We start from the raw sequence: 20,887 nt of genomic DNA on the forward strand, positions 1-20,887 counted from the left end.
GGTGTTGTGTCTAAGAAATCTTTGCCTAACCACTGATGATGATGATTTTCTCCCGTGCTTCTTTCTAAAAGGTTTACAGTCTTATGTTTTACATTTAGATATGGAATCAATTTCAGGTTAATTTTTGGAAAAGAGATGAGGTTTAGGCCCAAGTTGACTTTTTTTGTATGTGGATATACAATTATTTTAATACCATTTGTTGAATAGTCTATTCTTTCTCCATTGAATTGCCAATGTGGTGTTAATATTAATATATCATACAATGGAATGTTATTAGGCATTAAAGAAGGAATGAAGTACTCATACATGCTACAACATGGATGAAACTTGAAAAGATTATGCTAAGTGAAAGAAGCCAGTTGCGGAAGATCACATACTGTATTGATTCCATTTATATAAAATGTCCTGAATAGGCAAATCTATAGAGACAGACAGTAGATTAGTGATCACCTAGGGCTTGTGGTTTTGGAGGGTAAATGAGGAGTGACTGCTAATTAGTACAGTTTCTTTCTGCTGTGATAAAAATGTTCTAAAATTGTGGTGACGGTTGTGAAACTTTTAATATACTAAAAGCCATCAAATTGTACACTTTAAATGGGTGAAATTGTATGGCATGTTAATTATATTTCAATAAAGCCATTATAAATGTTTGGGGGGGAGGAGCCACTGAGGCTGGAGTGCAGTGGCAAAATCGTGGCTCACTGCAGCCTTGACCTCCTGGGCTTGATCAATCAAAACTTTTTAAAAAGAAGGAAGAATGTTTATGAAATCAAGCAATGACAGAGCACAGCAACAAGCAAAAATTAGGATAACTGAGCAAGAGGTAAATAGTTTTGGACAATTGTAGAGCAATAATATTAGTAAGAGGTGCTCAGAAAGCAATGTAGTGGGCCAAGCGCGGTGGCTCACGCCTGTAATCCCAGTACTTTGGGAGGCCAAGGCAGGCAGATCACCTGAGGTCAGGAGTTTGAGACCAGCCTGGCCAACATGGTGAAATCTTGTCTCTATTAAAAATATAAAAATTAGCCCGGCGTGGTGGTGGGAGCCCATAATCCCAGCTACTTGGGAGGCTGAGGTGGGAGAATCACTTGAACCTTGGAGGCGAAGGTTGCCATGAGCTGAGATCGTGCCACTGCACTCTAGCCTGGGTGACAGAGTAAGACTCCATCTCAAAGAAAACAAAAATAAAAACAAAAACAAACAAACAAAAAAACAATGTAGTGAGTTTATGAAGTGTTGAATGAGCTTTGAACATAAAGTTCTTTAAAATGACCCAAGCCTATTACTCATACAGTGCTGGTAGCAGTATACATTGACATAACATTTATGCAAAGCAATTTGTGAATTTATATCAAAATTAAAAACACACACACACACACAAAAAACCTAAGAGTCTTGTACCATTGAGTGGGGGCAGCAGAAGTCTATGAGATTTTCTTCTCCTTGCCCTAGCATTCATTCATCCCTCTTATTCGATGCGTCTGCAGAACTATCCCTCTTCTTTGGTCAGAATTTTAACAATTATGCATTTTAAGTGTAAGATGATGATTGTTTTAGACAATTGGGTGATAAAAAGAAACCAGCAAAGTTAACTTTAAAAGTACCAGGGACCGGCCGGGCGTGGTGGCTCACTCCTGTAATCCCAGCACTTTGGGATGCCAAGGCGGGCGGATCACAAGGTCAGGAAATCGAGACCATCCTGGCCAACACGGTGAAACCCCTTCTCTACTAAAAAAATACAAAAAAAATTAGCTGGGCGCGGCGTCGGGCGCCTGCAGTCCCAGCTACTGGGGAGGCTGAGGCAGGAGAATGGCCCCAACCCGGGAGGCGGAGCTTGCAGTGAGCCAAGATTGCGCCATTGCACTCTAGCCTGGGCGACAGAGCGAGACTCCGTCTCAAAAAAAAAAAAAAAAAAAAAAAAGTACCAGAGACCAAATGAGAAGACAGGTAAGCCAATATAATAAGTACCTGAACTTGTACTTGCAAATGACTAAGTACTTGCGAAGCTCTTATTTTGTTGAGATCTTCTCTTACAGTTATGGATGGCCATATGACTAAGTGCTACTTAATGGGACTTAATGGGATATAAGCAGAAGTTTTGGGTGGAGGTTCTGGGAAAGCTCTTTTAAAAGGAGGTTGACTCACCTGGCAAGCGTCCTTTTGCCTCTTCTCTCTTCTCTCTTCCTCTTTCCTTCAGCCTGAAATGCAGACATGATGGCTGGAGTTGCAGTGGTCATCTGGCAACCATGAGGCAAACTTTAGAGTGGAAAATGTGTGCTAAGAAGGACAAAGCAGCGAGATGGAAGGAGCATGGGACTTGGATGACTTCATGGGCTTGACGTGCCACTACTGGATTGCCCACCTCTGCCTGCAAAAGACAGAAAATAACCTCCCAATTTATTTAAGCCACTCTTTATTTAGTGTCGATTGCTAGCAGCTGAACACAATTCCTAAAGCATTCACTAACATCCACGTGGTGGCATCATCTTATCTTCAATACCCTTCTTCAGATGATGCTAGTGTGAACCTTACATGGAATATTTTGAACCACTGAGTTAGGGCATTGTGTCTCAGTCAATCTCTCCCTCCACTTCCAAACATAGTGCCTGATAAATAGTAGGTGCTCGGTTAAAATGGATTGACCATTCATGAGCCTGGCTGTCTTGAGCCATACTAACTCTCGCACACCAATCTTCAATTTGGCCAGGCTAGCTAAATTGAAGACTATAGCCATTGTGGTTCCTTGAACACAGTAAACAAACTTTACTTCACTTCGAAGGTAGTAGAGTCCAAAACCATCACAAACGTATTTAATAAAGAGCCAATGAAAACATCAGATTAAGACAACTCAAAAAAGGCAGATGATGATAGAGAAGAAATTATTGCTGTTAAATTAAGTTTAGCCTAAAGCTACCTCCTGATATATTTTAAGTTCAGCCTAACGGCATCTCCTCACAGAGTGACCTGTAACCTAACTTGATGTGTAAGCAAACTATAACCTACTCTGGTGCCAACCACCGAGTTTTGGCTAATCACAGGCAGCCAACTGTTCCAACCGTGTGTGTAACCAATCTGGCTGTTTCTGTACCTCGCTTTCTTTTTGCTGCCTGTAAATCTTCTTCTTCCACACATTCGGAGCACCAGAGACTCTCTGAACCTATTCTGGCTTCCTGAACTGTGAATAGTTCTTTGATCAATTAAACTCTGTTAAACTTAATTTGTCTAAGGTTTTTCTTTTAACACCACACACCAAAAAGTAACTATGGAAGGTAATGGACATGTAAATTTGTTTGACTGTAGTCATCATTTCACTATATGTATACGTATATCAAAACATGTTGTACATCTTAAATATATACAATAAAAAATAAAAGATGAGATTCCAGACCTGCATTTCTTTTTCTTTCCTAATCCAGCTCTCTGTGGTATATTTTGTGTCTCTTGTTCATCTCTCCTGTCCTTCAGAGTATAAATGCTCATCTGCTTCAGCATTTGTAAAACTATCATTTTAAAATAAAGTGACCTACATAAATAAGTAATTACCATGGATGAATAAATAATAAAGGAAAGAGAAGGGAGTACACACACATGCTCATGAGTCACACACATAAAGAACCAGCAGTGGCATTTGGCTGGGTCACCAGGATAGAGGAAAATCACCAGGAAGGAGAGAGGAGTCACGTAGAATATGCCCAGGAAAAGGAAGGGTCACATAAATATTAGAGGAAGGAAGCATTACAAACCAGATCAGAAATTTTGTCTCTGACTTTCAAAAATGCATTTTTAAATGCCTGGAGGGACTGGCATCTAGCTCTCCTTTCAGACTGTGGGAACTGTGTTATCCCTATGACAGACCTACAGCCAAGGAAAATAAAATGCAGTTAGCCCTTCAGCAAGAAGTGTCTGGAGACCATGTCTATAAGGAAGAAGACATGAAACAGTTTAAACTATAGAGCGATGAATTTCTCATACATCTTTTCTTGTGACCTAAGATCAGGAGCTTCTGACCCTAACGTTATGGAAGAGTGTTTAGTTCCTGATTTGAAGAATATGTGGCATATGATAGAATGTTCAGAGACAGCAGGGTCAACTGGCAGGAATAAGGCCGTGAGAATTCATAGACTTGGACTTCCTGTCCATATTCTACTTCTAACTTTGCCCCTTACATTTTTGGCTCAGCATCTTTTAAGAAACTTTTATTTTTCACATCATTTTCTTTATCCTACTTCTTTATATTGAAATTTTTTAATCCTATAGAAAAGTGTAAAACTAGTACAATGAACACCCATATACCCTTTACCTAGATTTGCCAATTATTCACATTTTGTCAAATTTGTTTTCTCTCTATTTAACTGTGTTTCTGTTTTTGTGTAAATGCATACTTTTTTGTGAAAGATCCGAGAGGCTTAAACATAAGTTTCAGACATCTTGACATTTTACCCATACATACTGAGAAAGACATTCCTCTACATAGCTATAATACATACTGAGAAAGACGTTCCTCTACATAGCTGTAATACATTTATCACACTCAGGAAATTAAACATTGATACTATACTGTTATAAGCATTCCACATTCCTATTTCTTATAATAAGAACAATAATAACTAATAAAACTAATAACAATAGCGTCCTTTACATTGTTTTTCTTAAATCCGGATCCAATTAGAAATCATACATTAGAGTTAGTTGTTACATCTCTTTCCTTTCTTACTCTTTTTTTTTTTTTTGAGATAGAGTCTTGCTCTGTCACCCAGGCTGGAGTGCAGTGGCAGCATCTCGGCTCACTGCAACTTCTGCCTCCTGGGTTCAAGCAATTCTCCTGCCTCAGCCTCCCGAGTAGCTGGGATTACAGGCGTGTGCCACCACGCCCAGCTAATTTTTGTATTTTTAGTAGAGATGGGATTTCACCACGTTAGCCAGGCTGGTCTCAAACTCCTGACCTCAGGTGATCTGCCCGCCTTGGCATCCCAAAGTGCTGGGATTACAGGGTGAGCCACCATGCCCGGCCTTCTTTCCTTTCTTTTAAAGATTATCCCTGAGCCTTTTTTTTTTTTTTTTTTTTACCTTTTGTGACATTGACATTTTTGAATAATCCAGGTCAGCTGTTTTGCATAATGCTCCTGAATTTGGTTTGATTATTTCCTAATGATTAGAATCTGTTTTGGGAGGAGAGGGCAGGAATATTTAATGTGTGATCTGTGTCCTTAGTGCATCACATCAGAGGGCACGTGATGTCAATTTTTCCCATTATTGGCGACATTAAATTTGACCATTTGGTTTAAGTGGTGTCCACCAGACCTCTCCATTATAGAGGTACCTTTCCCCTTTATAATTCATGATTATAACTAGTGGTACTTTGAGACTGTGAATATATTATTCTCTAACATTTCACTTAATGATTTTACATCTATTGATGATTCTTGCCTGAATCAATTATTACAATGGTGATTGCACAATGTTGGTTTTCTAATTCTAACAATACTACATTAATTAGTTGGCCTTCTTCTGTAAACAACTTTCCCTTCTCCTCCTCCCTACCTCTTAATTTTTTAAAGAATAGGGTTGGTTTGAATTCTTTATTTAATGTGTTATGATCTGTTCCAGTCCTTAGTTATTTTAATACTGAAAACTGTCCCATATTTAGCAAGTGAGAGTCCTTTTAAGCTGGCTTCTGCCTTCTTTCTGGCATGACTTTATCAGTTTTGTTTTTGTACAGTAAGTCCTCACTTAAGGTCTTCAATAGATTCTTGAAAACTGTGACTTTAAGTGAAACAAAGTATTAAAAAACCCATATTCCTTCCTTATCAGTGTTACAATGAAACAACGTTATTCAAGGACCTGCTCTACACCATTTCACTTGAAGTTGCAGTTTCCAAGAACGTATCAATGAGGTTAAGTGAGTACTTACTGCACTTCCATATTTTGTGCCACAAGATATTCCAAGTTCCCTTTATACTTTCCCCACTCCAGCCTAGAATCATCTATTTCTCAAAGAAGCCCTGGTTCTGTATAGTGGGAAATAATCTCTACAGACTAAGATCTGGGCACTAGATATGCTCATTGCTATCAAGGTATTATCCACAGATTTTTATTTTATTTTATTTTATTTTATTTCATTTTATTTTATTTTGAGACAGTTTTGCTCTTGTTGCCCAGGCTGGAGTGCTATGGCATGATCTTGGCTCACTGCAAACTCTGCCCCCGGGTTCAAGCGATTCTCCTGCCTCAGCCTCCTGAGTAGCTGGGATTACAGGCAGTGCCACCACGCCCGACTAATTTTGTATTTTCAGTAGAGATGGGGTTTCTCCATGTTGGTCAGGCTGGTCTCAAACTCCCAACCTCAGGTGATCCGCCTGCCTCAGCCTCCCAAAGTGCTGGGATTACAGGCGTAAGCCACCCCACCTGGCCTATCCACAGATATTTTAAACAGAAAAGAAATACCATCAAGAACAGTCATTTCAGGTGGGCTGTCTAAGGCTGAATTAGACAAGAGTGTATAAAGTATAAGAAGAATTTTAGAAAGTAGGTAATATTTCTGATAATGGTTTTCATTTATGTAAGATGACCTAAGTGCATGACACCTGGTAATGTCAAAATTGACACTCATATTAAAAAGCCATATTGAACATGCCATGCTCTCATCAGCATGGTAATATACATTTTCCATATATAATCTAGAATGTAATTTGCATCATTTAAAATAAATTTTTTTTTTTTTTTTGAGATGGAGTCCCGCTCTGTTGCCCAAGCTGGAGTGCAATGGCACGATCTTGACTCGCTGCGACCTCTGCCTCCCAGGTTCAAGCAATTCTCCTGCCTCAGCCTCCCCAGTAGGTGGGATTACAGGCACACGCCACCACACCCAGCTAATTTTTGTATTTTTAGTAGAGATGGGGTTTCACCGTGTTGTCCAAGCTGGTCTTGAACTCCTGACCTCAGGTGATCCACCTGCCTTGGCCTCCCAAAGTGCTGGGATTACAGGCGTGAGCTACTGCACCTGGCTCGATTTAACATAAATTTTAACCCCACATTTATTTATAGTGAAATTTTCTGCCTAGATTTGCAACCTTATTCACACTTACAACTATTTTGGGGTTTTATTTGAGAAGAGGGGAAGAAAAGACGAATGAAGAAAGAGAAAGGAAACACAAGGTGCTTTAATTAGAGGAAGACCACTGGATTTCTGGTAGTTGAATCTATCACTATCATCTGAATGAGTATTGACATAAAGCATAGATTTATAGGTTTATAAAGGGATTTCCTTAATTCTCAGGGAAGCTGTGTGGCACAGGCTATTAACTATCCAATACTGCCCACTCCTCTAGAACTGAGCAAAGTAGGGATCTTCATAAATTATTTTTTAAATGATTATTGTATATGTAACCCACATAAAGCTGAGCTGTACCATGGCCCAGTCATAACATAGTGCTGTTTTCAAAGAAAATAGTTCAACATTCGAGAAACAATTTCAAAAGTAATTTAAATTTTAATAAATCATCTTAATTTTATTTTATTTTTGGTAAAAATATTTTTAAACTCCAAAGGGAGGTTCTATTTATATTACATGGGAAAACTTTTATAAATCTTTCCCCCACCATTTCTCCCTCTCTTCCTATGCCTAACTTCAACATCTTACGCACATGGCAGAAATCCTCTGTCCAAAACCCTCCATTCTGTCTCCAAAACTCATTTAGAGCTAGCTGTCTTCTTTTTCTGCCTCCTTTATCACCTCAGATCTCATTTCTTTTCTTCTAGTATCCCCTGCCCTTTTTAAAACAGAGTTTATTTTTTTTAAAGCAGTTTTAGATTCAGAGCAAATGTAGAGGGAGGTACAAATATTTCCCATACTCCTTTCCCCCATACATGCACAGACCCCCACATTAGCAACATCCCCCACCAGAGTGGTATATTTGCTACAACTGATGAACTTACACTTGACACATGACTATCATGCACAGATCAGAGTTTACCTTAGAGCTGCCTCTAATGTATATTCTATGGGTTTGGACAAATGCATAGTGACATATATTCACGTGGAAGTAACTGATTTGTTTTTTATTTTATAGGCTCATAGGCAGAAGGGATTTACCTCTTCTCAAATGAGACTTTGGACTTGGACTTTTGAGTTAATGCTGAAATGAGTGAAGACTCTGGGGTACTGTTGGGGAGGCATGATTAGTTTTGAAATGTGAAAAGGACATATGATATTTGGGAGGGGCCAGGGTGAAATGATATGGTTTGGTTTTGTCCCCACCCAAGTTTCATCGCGAATTTTAATCTGAATTGTAATCCCCACGTATTGAGGAAGGGACCTGGTGTGACGTGACTGGATCATGGGGCCGTTTCCCTCATGATGTTCTCATAATAGTGAGTGAGTTTGCAAGAGATCTGGTCGTTTGATAAGTGTCTGCTGCTTCCCCCATCATTTTATCTCTCTCCTGCCGCCATATAAAATGTGCCTTGCTTCCCCTTCGCCTTTTGCCATGATTGTAATTTTCCTGAGACTTCCCCAGCCATGCAGAACTGTGAGTCAATGAAACCTCCTTTTATTATAAATTACCCAGTCTCAGGTAATATCTTTGCAGCAGTGTGAAAACGGACTAATATACTATGTATTTAAAGGACTTGAGTGTTATGATCTAAGGTTTTGGTCACTGCAGCCAGCATTACGGGGTAACCCAAGTCCAGTAACACTGTGGCTCTTGTAGACTCATAGAGGTGTCACCTTGGTGTTCTTGGATAAGATCCGGAAGAATTCCCTGTATTACCAGGCAAAGATTCTTGTTCTCTTCCCTTATTTTTTCCCAAACAAATGGAGCCTCTCTCTCTGTGCTGAGCTGCCTGGAACTGGGAGAGGGGTGACACAAGCACCCCTGTGGCCACTACTACTGGGACTGTGCTGGGTCAGACCCAAAGCCAGAACAGCATCGGGTCTCACCGAAGGCCTGCTGTAAGTACTGCTTATGTTTATTCAAAGACCTAGGGTTCTACAATCAGCAGCTGGTGGAGCCAGCCAGGTTTCCGTCCTTCTCTTTAGAGTGGCATGTTCCCACCAGCCCTGGGCAGGTCCAGAGATGCTGTTTGGGAGCCAGGGCCTGGAGCCAGAAACCTTAGAAATCTACCTGGTGCCTTATTCTACTGCAGCTGAGGCGGCATCCAAGCCACAAGACAAAGTCCTTCCCACTCTTCCCTCCACTTTCCACAAGCACAGGAGTCTCTCCCTGTAGCCACCACCACCCCAGGACCATGGCAGGTACTACCTGGCTAAAACCAGTGTTCACTTAAGAGCCAAGGTCTCTTCAGTCGGTTTGTGGTGAATGCTGCCAAGCCTAGGACTCTCCCTTTAGGTCAATGGGCTCCCGTCTGGCCCAGGGCAGGTCCAGAAATGCTGTCTAAGAGCCAAGGCCTAGAATCAGGGACCCCAAGAGCCCATTTGGTGCTCTGGCCAAGCTGGTACCTCAGGTGTAAGACAAAGTCCTCTTTACTCTTTCCTCTCTTTTTCTCAAGCAGAAGAAGTCTCTCCCTGTAGCCACCACAGCTGAGAATGTGCTGGGCCATACCTGAAGCCAGCATGTCTCTGAGTCTCACCCAAGGCCCACGGCAAGTACTGCCACTGCTGATTAGTTAGGGCCCAAGGGTTTTTTAGTCAGCAAGTGATTAATCCTGCCAGGACTGGGTTCTTCTCTGCAAGGCAGCAGGTTCCCTTCTGGCTCAGGGTGTGTCTAGAAATGTCATCCAGGAGCTGGGGCCTTGAATGGGGCCCCAGGACTCTGCCTCATGGCCTCTCATACTGTGGCTGAACTGGTATCCAAGTGGCAATAAATGTCCTCTTTACTCTTCCCTGTCCTTTCTTAAGTAAAAGGAAGGGATCTCTCCCAGAGCTGCAAGCTGTGCAGCCTGGGGTTAGGGGAGGGGTGGCACAAGCACCCCCTTGGCTACTCTGGCTGGTGTCTCACTAGGTCGCATGCCTCCCAAGTCTACTGGCTCCAAGCCCAGCACAGCACCAACACTTGCCCAGGAATTGCAGTTCTTGCGGCCTAGACTGCCTTTCAAATTTATGTAGGACCATAGAGCACTTTAATGCATGGTGGCGAGGCTTGAAAGAACTCAGATTCTGACTGCTGAGATGGGTGATTCCCTTCTGGCTAGGGCTGCTCTAAATGCTCCTTCTGTGGGCACCAGCTGAGTTCTGCCTGGTGTTGCTTTCCACTGTGACAGGGCAGCACTGAGTTCCAATGCAAAGTCCCACAATCCCTGTGCTCTCCTTCTACCAAGCCCACAGATTCTTTTTTCCACACCATGCAGCTGCTTCTGGGGGATGGAGAAGAAGTGGTGTCAGCAATTCAAGACTGTCTTTCCTACCCTCTTCAGTGCCTCTTTCAGTGATAAGAAGTTAAAGCCAGGTACTGTGATCACTCATCTTTTTGGTTCTTATGAAAGTGCTGTTGTGTGTGCATAGTTGTTCAATTTGGTGCTCCTGCAGGGAAGATGCTCAGTGGAGGCTTCTATTCAGCGATCTTGCTCCTCTGAAAAGCGTTTTGAATATCTCCTATGGAAGCTTGACTTTCTGGTACTTTCCAAGGAATGGGTTTTCCTTCTTATGAAAAAGATTTTATTATATTTGTGATCACTGTTTTTAAACAAGCTCTGTCAAATGTAACTGTATCTTTCTATGGAGATACCTACATGTTTGTAATCAGAGAGTATAAATAACAATTGCAAATCCCATCTTTATACTTCAGGATCTCCATGGCAACCCCACCTCGCCCCCTTGTAGATAGGCAGAGCCATGTGATTTGTTCTGACCGATGTTCTGTGAAGGGAGGAGTCATTCCTGGACTGAGGTGGTGAAAAGTTCACCTGTGATTCTGTCTCTTCCTCTGCTGGGGGACTAAAGAGGCTGCATGTTCCAGACAGTATAGATACAAGGTGTTGAAGCCTCTGACAGCATAGGTACCTGGGTGACTGAAACAGACTTTTGTTGTACTGTATCAGGCCACTAAGATTCAGGGCTTGTTTGCTACCTCACTCCTTATAATCAGCCTCTCCTGGTTTTTCATATCTATTCACTATAAGTAACATTTTAAGCTAAACTATTGAAGTAGATGTATATTAACTATATATACATGTATATGCATCTACCAAAAATCAAGTGTATATTATGTATATTGCTATGGTTTGGCTGTGTCTCCACCCAAATCTCATCTTGAATTGTAGCTCCCATAATTCCCATGTGTCATGGGAAGGACCCAGTGGGAGGTAATTGAATCATGGGGGAGGATCTTTCCCATACTATTCTTGTGATAGTGAGTAAGTCTCATGAGAGCACATGCTCTCTTTGCCTGCTGCCATGTAAGATGTGACTTTGCTTCTCCTTTGCCTTCTGCCATGATTGTGAGGCCTCCCCAGCCATGTGAAACTGTGAGTCAATTAAACCTCTTCCCTTTATATATTACCCAGTCTTGGGTATGTCTTTATTAGCAGTGTGAGAACAGAGTAATACATATATATAATATATAAATTATAACAGTAATATATCAAGCATGTATATGTTATATACACCCACTAAATATATTAAATATATGTAATATATTCTCCATACCTCAGCTGTGCCCGCTATTATCAGTTTGATTTCATGTGCTTCCAGGCTTTTTCTATATAAAGGTATGAAAGCATTCGACATCTAGGTTTCATATGGCAACTTTGTCACTAATGTCAAGCTTTACCTTTATTAACTAACTCCAAATCCCCAAAGGAGAGTTAAAAGTTTGTTCTTTTAAATGTTAAAATATTGAAGTTTGTCTTCCACATTTTGCTCAGAGTGAAAACTGCCTTATGTCTCCTTCTTCTGCCTCAAATGGTTCTTTCTTCTTGGATGAGTAGTTAGAGTTGATCACTGAGAGGGCAAGAGAGCCTTCAATCTCCCTGGCTCTTGACAACTGCTTCCTTTTGCTGCAAAGGTTGAAGAAGGAAAAGAAAGAAATTTCCAAAACACAGTGTCCCAAGTACAGCTCCAGCAGGAAGAGGTGCTTTTCCAATGTACTCTTCTTAGTTTCCCCACCTCCCACCATCTCATTAACCTTTTCTTTTCTTTTCTTTCTTTTTTTTTGAGACAGAGTCTGGCTCTGTCACCCAGGCTGGAGTGCAGTGGTGCGATCTCCACTCACTGCAACCTCCGCCTCCCGGGTTCAAACGATTCTCCCACCGCAGCCTCCTGAGTAATCCTGAGCTGGCATTACAGACATGTGCCACCATGCCCGACTAATTTTTCTATTTGTAGTAGAGATGGGGTTTCACCATGTTGGCCAGGCTGGTCTCAAACTCCCGACCTCAGGTGATTTGATCATCTCAGCCTCCCAAAGTGCTGGAATTACAGGCATAAGCCACTGCACCCGACCTCATTAACCTTTTCAACTAGACTACTATAGTAGATAATATTGCAGTCTCACAATTAATCCCTTTTTCCAGCCCAGAGATTACTGTGGACACTCCCCATGCATACTGGTGGCTTCCTGCATCTCTCTGTGCCTTCTGGATGATTAAGCATGCTGAGAATGTCTGGGAATTAACAACCTCGGGAAGAATACTCAGGACCTCCACTTATGAGGGATAAGAATAAATAAATACATAAATCTGCACTTAATGTCATCAACAGGTTCTTAGAAACTGCCACTTTAAGCAAGCAACATAAAACAAAACCAATTTTCCCATAGGCTAATTGATATAAACAAGAGTTAAGTTCCTGTAGCATATTTCTGGTCTTCAAAACATGACCAAACTTCTAAATAAAGACCCAAAACACTTGTAATATTAAACATTGAAATAAATATGAACCATACACACATTTAACAAAGATTAACAAAAACCAGTAAGATAATTATTTACCCAATTTTTGGCACATCAATGAGCGATGACAGTTGTGGTGGTAGTGGGTTAAATCAAGGAATAAATGTTTGCAAAGCAAACATTGTAAGGAGCATCTCATACCACCATGCAGTTCAAAACCAAACAAACATAAAGAGAGCAGGCTCACTGAGCGCTTTTGTACCGCATCTTTTGTTGATTGTTGGGGACTTTATGAATTTTTATTTGACAATAATTTGTATTCATTCATTCATTCATTTTCCAACCTGTTTATTCTAGTTCAGGGTCACGGGTGGCCAGCGCCTATCACAGCAGCTCAGGGCGCCAGGTAGGAACCCACCCTGACCAGGAAGCCATCTCATCATGGGCGGCACTCACACACCCATACTCACTCAGACTGGGGCCACAAAGACAAGCCAGTTCACCTCATGTGCACAGCTTTGGGATGTGGGAGGAAACTGGAGTACCTGGAAAAAACCCACACAGACTCCACACAGATCCTGGCCCCAGCCAGGAATCGATTTTATTTTTTCTCATCATCCTTGTAACAAAACAGCGTTGAATGAAACAGTATTATTGAAGGACTTACTGTACGCCAGCTTCTTTGACCCCCAGTGGCACAGTTCTGACATATCTTGTACTCCCTGTCTCAGAGGACTCCTGCCAGAATTGAGTCTCAGCTGCCCAAAGTAATAACTTGCCCACTGACACACCCTTTATTAGCTTCCCTCCTTTCCTCATCTCAATTCCTCACTCTGTCACTGTACTTCCTGCGATCACCTCCTAAATAAACTACTTGTTTCTAAAACTTTGTCTCAAGATCTGCTTTCAGGGGAGCCGAAATGAAGATAGCCATAAGGAAACTTGGTTGACTACAACACTACCTTATATCTCTAAAGGCCAGAACTCACAAATTCTGCCTAGGCCGGGGTTTCTACTTTACCCTGAGATGTCAAGATCAGTCAGGAAGTATGTTAAAAGTACTGAAATATGTGAATGATTTCCTTCGTAAGTATGAGTTAGAGTAAATTCAGTTACTCTGTGAACAGTGCCATTCTGTCTCACTGAGACAAGGTGTGAACTTATAGCTTGCTAGGAATTGGTCCCACCTGTGTCACCCATCTTCTATGTTTCAGTGGAGAAATTCCTAGGCAGGTTTTTTTTTTTTTTTTTTTTTTCTTAAAAGGTCTGTATTCAGTCACTCAACAAGTATTCATTGTTTATTAAGTGCCAGGCATGATGCTAGGTAGTGAGTATCACATTATAAGTATTAAAATTTGTATATGAATAGCTGGTAACTATGATATGTTAATTTAGAAACTTTAGTGGGATGTATATACTTAATTATGTTCTTTAAATATACTAAAAAGGAAATCGTGACTGTTAGACAAATACTGTAAAATGGCTCACTTAACTCCTGTTCTAATGTTGGTGGTATTTCAGGTGAAACTGTCCCGTGGGGTGATGGTGTATTTTTACTAACTACATTTTCCTGGCTGCATTATGTCTGGCTGAGTCATATCCAATCTCTTTCTGCTTAAACTAGCTAGAATGAACCTGTTGTTCATAACTATGAACTTTGAGTAAGAGAATTGTAAACACCAGCTTAGGAAAAGGTTGCAAAAGATACACACACTGTTCTGGGGAACAGGAATATGGATGAACCTATAGGAGAGGATACAGAGCATGGGGACTTTTGTGTTTCGTATTAATGAACACCAGAGAGCATCCACACAGGTGCACAGCATGATCCATCTTGTGTATGTCAGCCAACCTCTTTCCTCAGCCACCCTAGTTCCTGTGAACAGAGTAGTCATAGTGGCAGTGATGGAAGCTGTATATGGGCCCAACGACACGTACTCCCTTTCATCATGGCTGATCTAACTACTGTCTCTGCTAAATGCCCAACCTTCCAGCAGTAGACACCAAAGCTGAGCCCTCAAAATGGACCATTGCTCTGGGAGATCAGCCAGCCAACAGCATATGTTGTCAAACTTTTGAATTTTTGCCAGTCTTGTAAGTGAGAAATGTTATCTCTGTATCATTTTAATTCGCATTTCTCTTACTGTAAGTAAAGTTGAATATCTTTTCACATGTTTAAAGGCTGTTTTCATTTCTTTTTCTGTGAATGGTCTATACATATCTCTTACAACTTTTTCTATTTCTTTTCTTCTCAATTTAAGAAGTTCATTATATGTTAAAGATGTTTACTTTTTGATTATAAGTTGCAAATTTTTTTTCCAATTGGTCATTTGTCTTCTCACTTTTGTATAATGTTTTCTGACATGCAAAATGTTTTTATTTTTATGTGATTAAATTTATCTTTTTCTTTATTGCTTCTGGAGTTTGAATCATAGTTAGGAATGTTTTCCCTCTCCCAGACTTCAAGGGATTCACCCTTATTTTCTCTTATTATTCGTGTAGTTTCATTTTTCACACTGAGAATTCAAAGAATTGACATTTTTATGTTGTTAAATTTTTCTATCAAAGAATGTAGTAATCTACTTATTCAAATATTTTAGGAGTGTTTTATAGTTTCTTCATAAAGGTTTTCCACATTTCTTGTTATGTTTCTACTAAGGCACTTTATTTTATTTTGCTCTTGTAAATGGTGTTTTCTCTTCCATTATTTCTTCTAACTGGTTGTTGATTAGAAGAAATATTGTTAAAATGTCCATGCTGCCCAAAGTGATCTACAAATTCAATGTAATCCCTATCAAAATTCTAATGACATTTTTTCACATAAATTTTTTAAAAATCCTAAAATTCATATGGAACCACAAAAGACCCTGAATAGCTAAAGCAATTGAGCAAAAAGAACAAAGCTAGAGGCATCATACTAGTTGACTTCAAAATATACTACAAATCCATAGTAATCAAAACTGCATGGTACTGACATAAAAACAAGACACATAGATCACCAGAACAGAATATAGGGCCCAGAATAAATCCACACATTTACAGTCAATTTATTTGTCAGTTTTTGACAAAGATGCCGAGAACACACAATGGAGAATGAACAGTCTCTTGATTATTATTTGCAGTAATTTGTTCATTGACTATTTTAGGTTTTCCAGGTATATAATAATATCAGCTGCAATAAAAAAGATAAAATTTTACTTCTTTCTTTCTCCTTATTATGCCTCTACTTGATTTTTTTTTCTAATTGTTTTGGCTAATACCTTCAATACAATTTTTAAAACTAGTGGACCCAGACCAGGCGCGGTGGCTCACGCCTGTAATTCCAGCACTTTGGGAGGCCAAGGAGGGCAAATCACTTGAGGTCAGGAGTTTGAGACCAGCCTGGCCAACATGGTGAAACCCCATCTCTACTAAAAGTACAAAAATTAGCTGGGCATGGTGGTGTATGCCTGTAATCTCAGCTACTCAGGAGGCTGAGGCACAAGAATTGCTTGAACTGGGGAGGTGGAGGTTGCAGTGAGCTGAGATTGCACTACTGCACTTCAGTCTGGGTGACAGAAAGAGACTCCGTCTCAAAACAAAACAAACAAACAAAAAACTAGTGGATCCAATGGGCCTTCTTATCTCAGTCCTAACTTTGGCATGAAAACCTCCCTTATTTCATTATTAAGTAAGATGCTGTACTTTGGGGGGAGATATATAAATATATAATCACGTTAAAGAAATATCCATGAGGTTCTGTTTTATCATTTTTAACGTAAGTGTCAACTCCTAAATTTGTAAGTGGTAAAAAATGAGTCACATTATTTATCTAAAAGAAAATCTGTTAATGTAACACATGATCATAGTAACTTCACAGACAAGTGTGTTCAAGAATGTCTATTCCAGGAGGTTTATAATCCCAGGGGAGGGGTGCCGCATGAGCCAATCACAGAATAATTCAAAGGCTCTAGGATGGAGAGTAAGGACAGTATAGTATAGTGGGTCCCTGTATTAAAAAGACTCAGGTTCGAGTTTGAGTCCTAACTCTGCAACTGTGATCATGGGCAAGTTACTCAGCCTCTCAGGGCCTCAACTGCCTTTTATGTAAATGAGGATAATGATGCTAGCTACCTGAAGGATTGCTGTGTTTAGTGAGATAATTGCCCCTGAAGATTTAGTTTAGGACTTGGCACATACTAAAAGCTCATTAAGTGGTAGCTCTTATCATTAAGTGCTAAAACAAGTAGTAAAGATAATAAATGCTATGAGGGAGTCTCTGGAGGAGGGGGGCACTTAAGCCAATTCTTTGAAAGCTTTGTAGGGTTTGAATAGACAGAGGATTAAGGAGGAAAAAGAGGACTTTCTAGGTAGGAGAGGAAACATCTTTAAAATGTAAACGGTCATGCCAAAACAGTAGTTCATTTTAATTTGTGTTTTTTAAAAGTTCCAATTGCTTTTTTTGTCCAGCTGCCTTTTAAAAGCATCATTATTTAAAATCAAGCTGGGCATAGTGGCTCACACTTGTAATCCCAGCACTTTGGGAGGCCAAGACTGGCAGATCACTTGAAGCCAGGAGTTCGAGACCAGCCTCGTCAACATGGCAAAACCCCGTCTCTACTAAAAATACAAAAATTAGCAAGGTGTGGTGGCGCGTGCCTGTAATCCCAGCTACGCGGGAGGCTGAGGCACAAGAATCACTTGAACCCAGGAGTTGGAGGTTGCAGTGAGCCGAGTTTGTGCCACTGCACTCTAGCCTAGGTGACAGAGTGAAACTCTGTCTCAAAAATAAATAAATAAATAAATAAATAAATAAAGCATCATTATTTAAAATTTGATTTGCTCTCTTTTTCCGGTGGCAGGGTCTGGGGAAGGGGCGGCAGGCGCCATGTCCGGCCACGAAGGTGGCAAGAAGAAGCCACTGAAACAGCACAAGAAGCAGGCCAAGGAGATGGACGAGGAAGATAAGGCTTTCAAGCAGAAACAAAAAGAGGAGCAGAAGAAACTCGAGGAGCTAAAAGCAAAGGCCACGGGGAAGGGGCCCTTAGCCACAGGTGGAATTAAGAAATCTGGCAAAAAGTAACCTGTTCCTTGTGCCTGAGGAGATGGTGACCCTTTATTTCATCCGTATTTAAACCTTTCTATTCCCTGCCATAACATCTTTTGCCACATATAGCTTGAATTAAGTGTTGTCTTGGAGCTGTTGTACATTTAAGAATAAACTTCTGTAAAAAAAAAAAAAAAAAATTGATTTGCTCTCATTACATTTTGCAGAATACTTGAATATGAATAGCATGTTTTATTATGCATATGAGAGAAAAACATTTTGAATCAACTTCCGTGCTGTCTATCTTTAAGGCCCCCACTGTCTTCCTCATCCCTTATAATTTTTGTCTAGCTGCTACTTTGCATTTTAATTTGACCCTGCCTTTTATTTATTTGCACTTATTACCAGAGTGCTTTCTTAAATTAAAATTTTTTGTATGTTTCCTACTCAGTATTTGATGACTGTTTATTACTGTAATTCATTGTTCAGAAAAATGTACCACATCCCACATCCATCATTACACTCCATTCTCCATGGGGTCCAAACCATTTTACGGAGTCATTAAATGAATATGTTATTTGGGAATTAAATGAATGGAAAGAAAGGAAAAGGGTATCCAAAGGTGATGAGGAGGTGAGGGAGGCAGTGGTGGGGCTTATTCAAAGCACACCCTCCACTGCAAGCAGGAAGTACATAAAAAGCCTGAGCCTTTCCCTTTCCCCTACCTCCCCATTCTGTCCCCTAGTCCTCTAATTTAGTGGAAATTTGCATTAATCTCTTTTTCAGACTGAGATTGGGAGTGTGCAGGGTGGTTGAACAAACATTTGTGGAACATGTTGGTTGTCTCAGGTTTTGTTATCCAAGAAGACTGATATGGTTTGGCTGTGTCCCCATCCAAATCTCATCTTGAATTGTAGCTCCCATAATCCCCACGTATCATAGGAGGGACCCAGTGGGAGGTAATTGAATCATGGTGGTGGGGGGTTTTCCCATGCTGTTCTCATGACAGTGAATAAGTCTCATGAGATCTGATGGTTTTATAAAGGGCAGTTCCCCTGCACAAGCTCTCTTGCCTGCTGCCATGTAAGATGTGCCTTTCCTCCTCCTTTGTCTTCTGCCATGATTGTGAGGCCTCCCCAGACATTTGGAACTGTGAGTCCATTAAATCTCTTTTTCTTTTTTTTCTTTTTTTTTTTGAGACAGAGTCTCGCTGTCGCCCAGGCTGGAGTGCAGTGGCGTGATCTCGGCTCACTGCAGGCTCTGCCCCCCGGGGTTCACGCCATTCTCCTGCCTCAGCCTCCCAAGTAGCTGGGACTACAGGCGCCCGCCACCTCGCCTGGCTAATTTTTTGTATTTTTAGTGGAGACGGGGTTTCACCGTGTTAGCTAGGGTGGTCTTGATCTCCTGACCTCGTGATCCGCCCGCCTCGGCCTCCCAAAGTGCTGGGATTACAGGCTTGAGCCACCGCGCCCGGCCCACCTCTTTTTCTTTATAAATTACCCCGTCTCGGGTATTTCTTCATTGCAGTATGAAAATGGACTAATACAAAGACCCTGAGTCAAGAATTTGAATGCCAATAGTTCATTTGGGAGGTGAACCTCAAAAACAACAGTGGGGAAAGGGGGAAGTAAAACAGGAAGGAGAAGGAAGCCATGTTAAGGAGAAGGAAGGTATGTTATTGTCAAGAACTATAAAGGGTCATTTATTCATTTAAAATTTGAAAAAGAATAAATGCTTACTGGAGAAATTCCAGAAAATAGATATATGTATACAGATTATATACATGTATATTATTATATGATATAAATGTCAAGAAGTGTGAAGGTTCTGAGATTTTACCATACTTGCAAGCTAACAAGTTAGCCAGCCACAGATTGATAGATGCTGGCACAGCAGGCAGTTCCCCACATTTCCACAGGGTGATGGGGAATGGCCCATATGGATGCTGCACATGCAGTATTTATCACCAAATTCCCATCCCTTTTCGACTAGGGCTGCTCTGGGGACCTTAACTCCATGGCACTTCTGGTCTATTGATCATTCTACCACACCCAGTTGTCAGAGACAGTCCTGACCAAAATATGGAATTGGCTTTGATTGCCAACTTCACCTTCTTCAAACTTTCCCCAAGGTGACTGTCTCTACCTTCCCCAAGGAGAAAGTGGGTCCACATCTTTATGTGTCTTGGTCTCTTCTTTTATTCTCAATGAAGTCTACCATGGTAAACTCTTCATTTGCACTAGAGAGTAAATGGCTGAGAACAGCTGTGTTATCCTTGGAACTGTGATCAATGTCTTAAAGCTAAAGATTTAAACACCTCATCTAAGTGAAACGGGAGAGTTCACTGATTCCCCTTGCGGATGTGTGATGGGGTGTCACTTGTTTGGTAGCTGGAAGCTCAAACCCCTAAGGAGAGCATGCAGCTGGGCAGATGCAGAGGCCGTTGTGAGCACTTTTGGGCTCCGGCCCCAAGACAGCATCTAGGGATGGGTGTCTGCAACTCCCGAAGCCCAAATGGGCATGTGTCATCAAGCTCTTTCAGATTTGCCATCTGCAGGTGGCTTGTAGGTTAAGCAGCTCAATGGACCCTCTGCCTTATTGCAAGGGCTGGGGGGCAGTGTAACAGCCTTCTGTATCCTGAGTTTTTGCCCAGTGTACCAGAAGAATCGGATCACACGTGGGCTCGAAGGATGAGTGCAAGATTTTATTGAGTGGTGAAGGTGGTTCTCAGTGAGATGGACGGGGAGTCAGAAGAGGGTGGATGGAGTGGTAAGGTGGTCTTCCCCTGGAGTCAGGCCACCCAATGGCCAGATTCTTCTCCGACTGCCCCTAGCTGAATTCCCCTCAGCATCCAGATGTTACTCCTCTTCTCTCTTTCTCTGCTGCGTTGTTCCACTATCGCTGGTCTACTGGTCCCAACATTCAGCCACTTGTGTGTGTGCCCACTAAGGTCTTGGGTTTATACAGGGGCAGGATGGGTGGGGGGGACACGGCAATACAAAAGGCAACTTTTTGGGTGCAAAAACAGAAATGTCTGTCCTCATTTAGGGCCGCAGGTCTTCAGGCTTGAGG

General features: G+C 41.2%; 1 protein-coding gene across 1 annotated transcript in view; it reads left to right on the plus strand.

Moving 5' to 3' along the window:
• Positions 1-17,932, plus strand: part of LOC116811264 (translation machinery-associated protein 7-like) — a 51,565-nt gene extending 33,633 nt beyond the window's left edge. Inside the window, exon 3 of the mRNA XM_032756324.2 lies at positions 17,631-17,932. Within this exon, the coding sequence (XP_032612215.1) occupies positions 17,657-17,851 (195 nt within the window). The 5' untranslated portion in view covers positions 17,631-17,656 and the 3' untranslated portion in view covers positions 17,852-17,932. The remainder of the gene's footprint in view (positions 1-17,630) is intronic.
• The last annotated feature ends 2,955 nt before the right edge of the window (positions 17,933-20,887 follow it).

Source organism: Hylobates moloch, unplaced genomic scaffold (assembly GCF_009828535.3).
Source record: "Hylobates moloch isolate HMO894 unplaced genomic scaffold, HMol_V3 SCAFFOLD_7, whole genome shotgun sequence".
Taxonomy (NCBI): Eukaryota; Metazoa; Chordata; class Mammalia; order Primates; family Hylobatidae; genus Hylobates; species Hylobates moloch.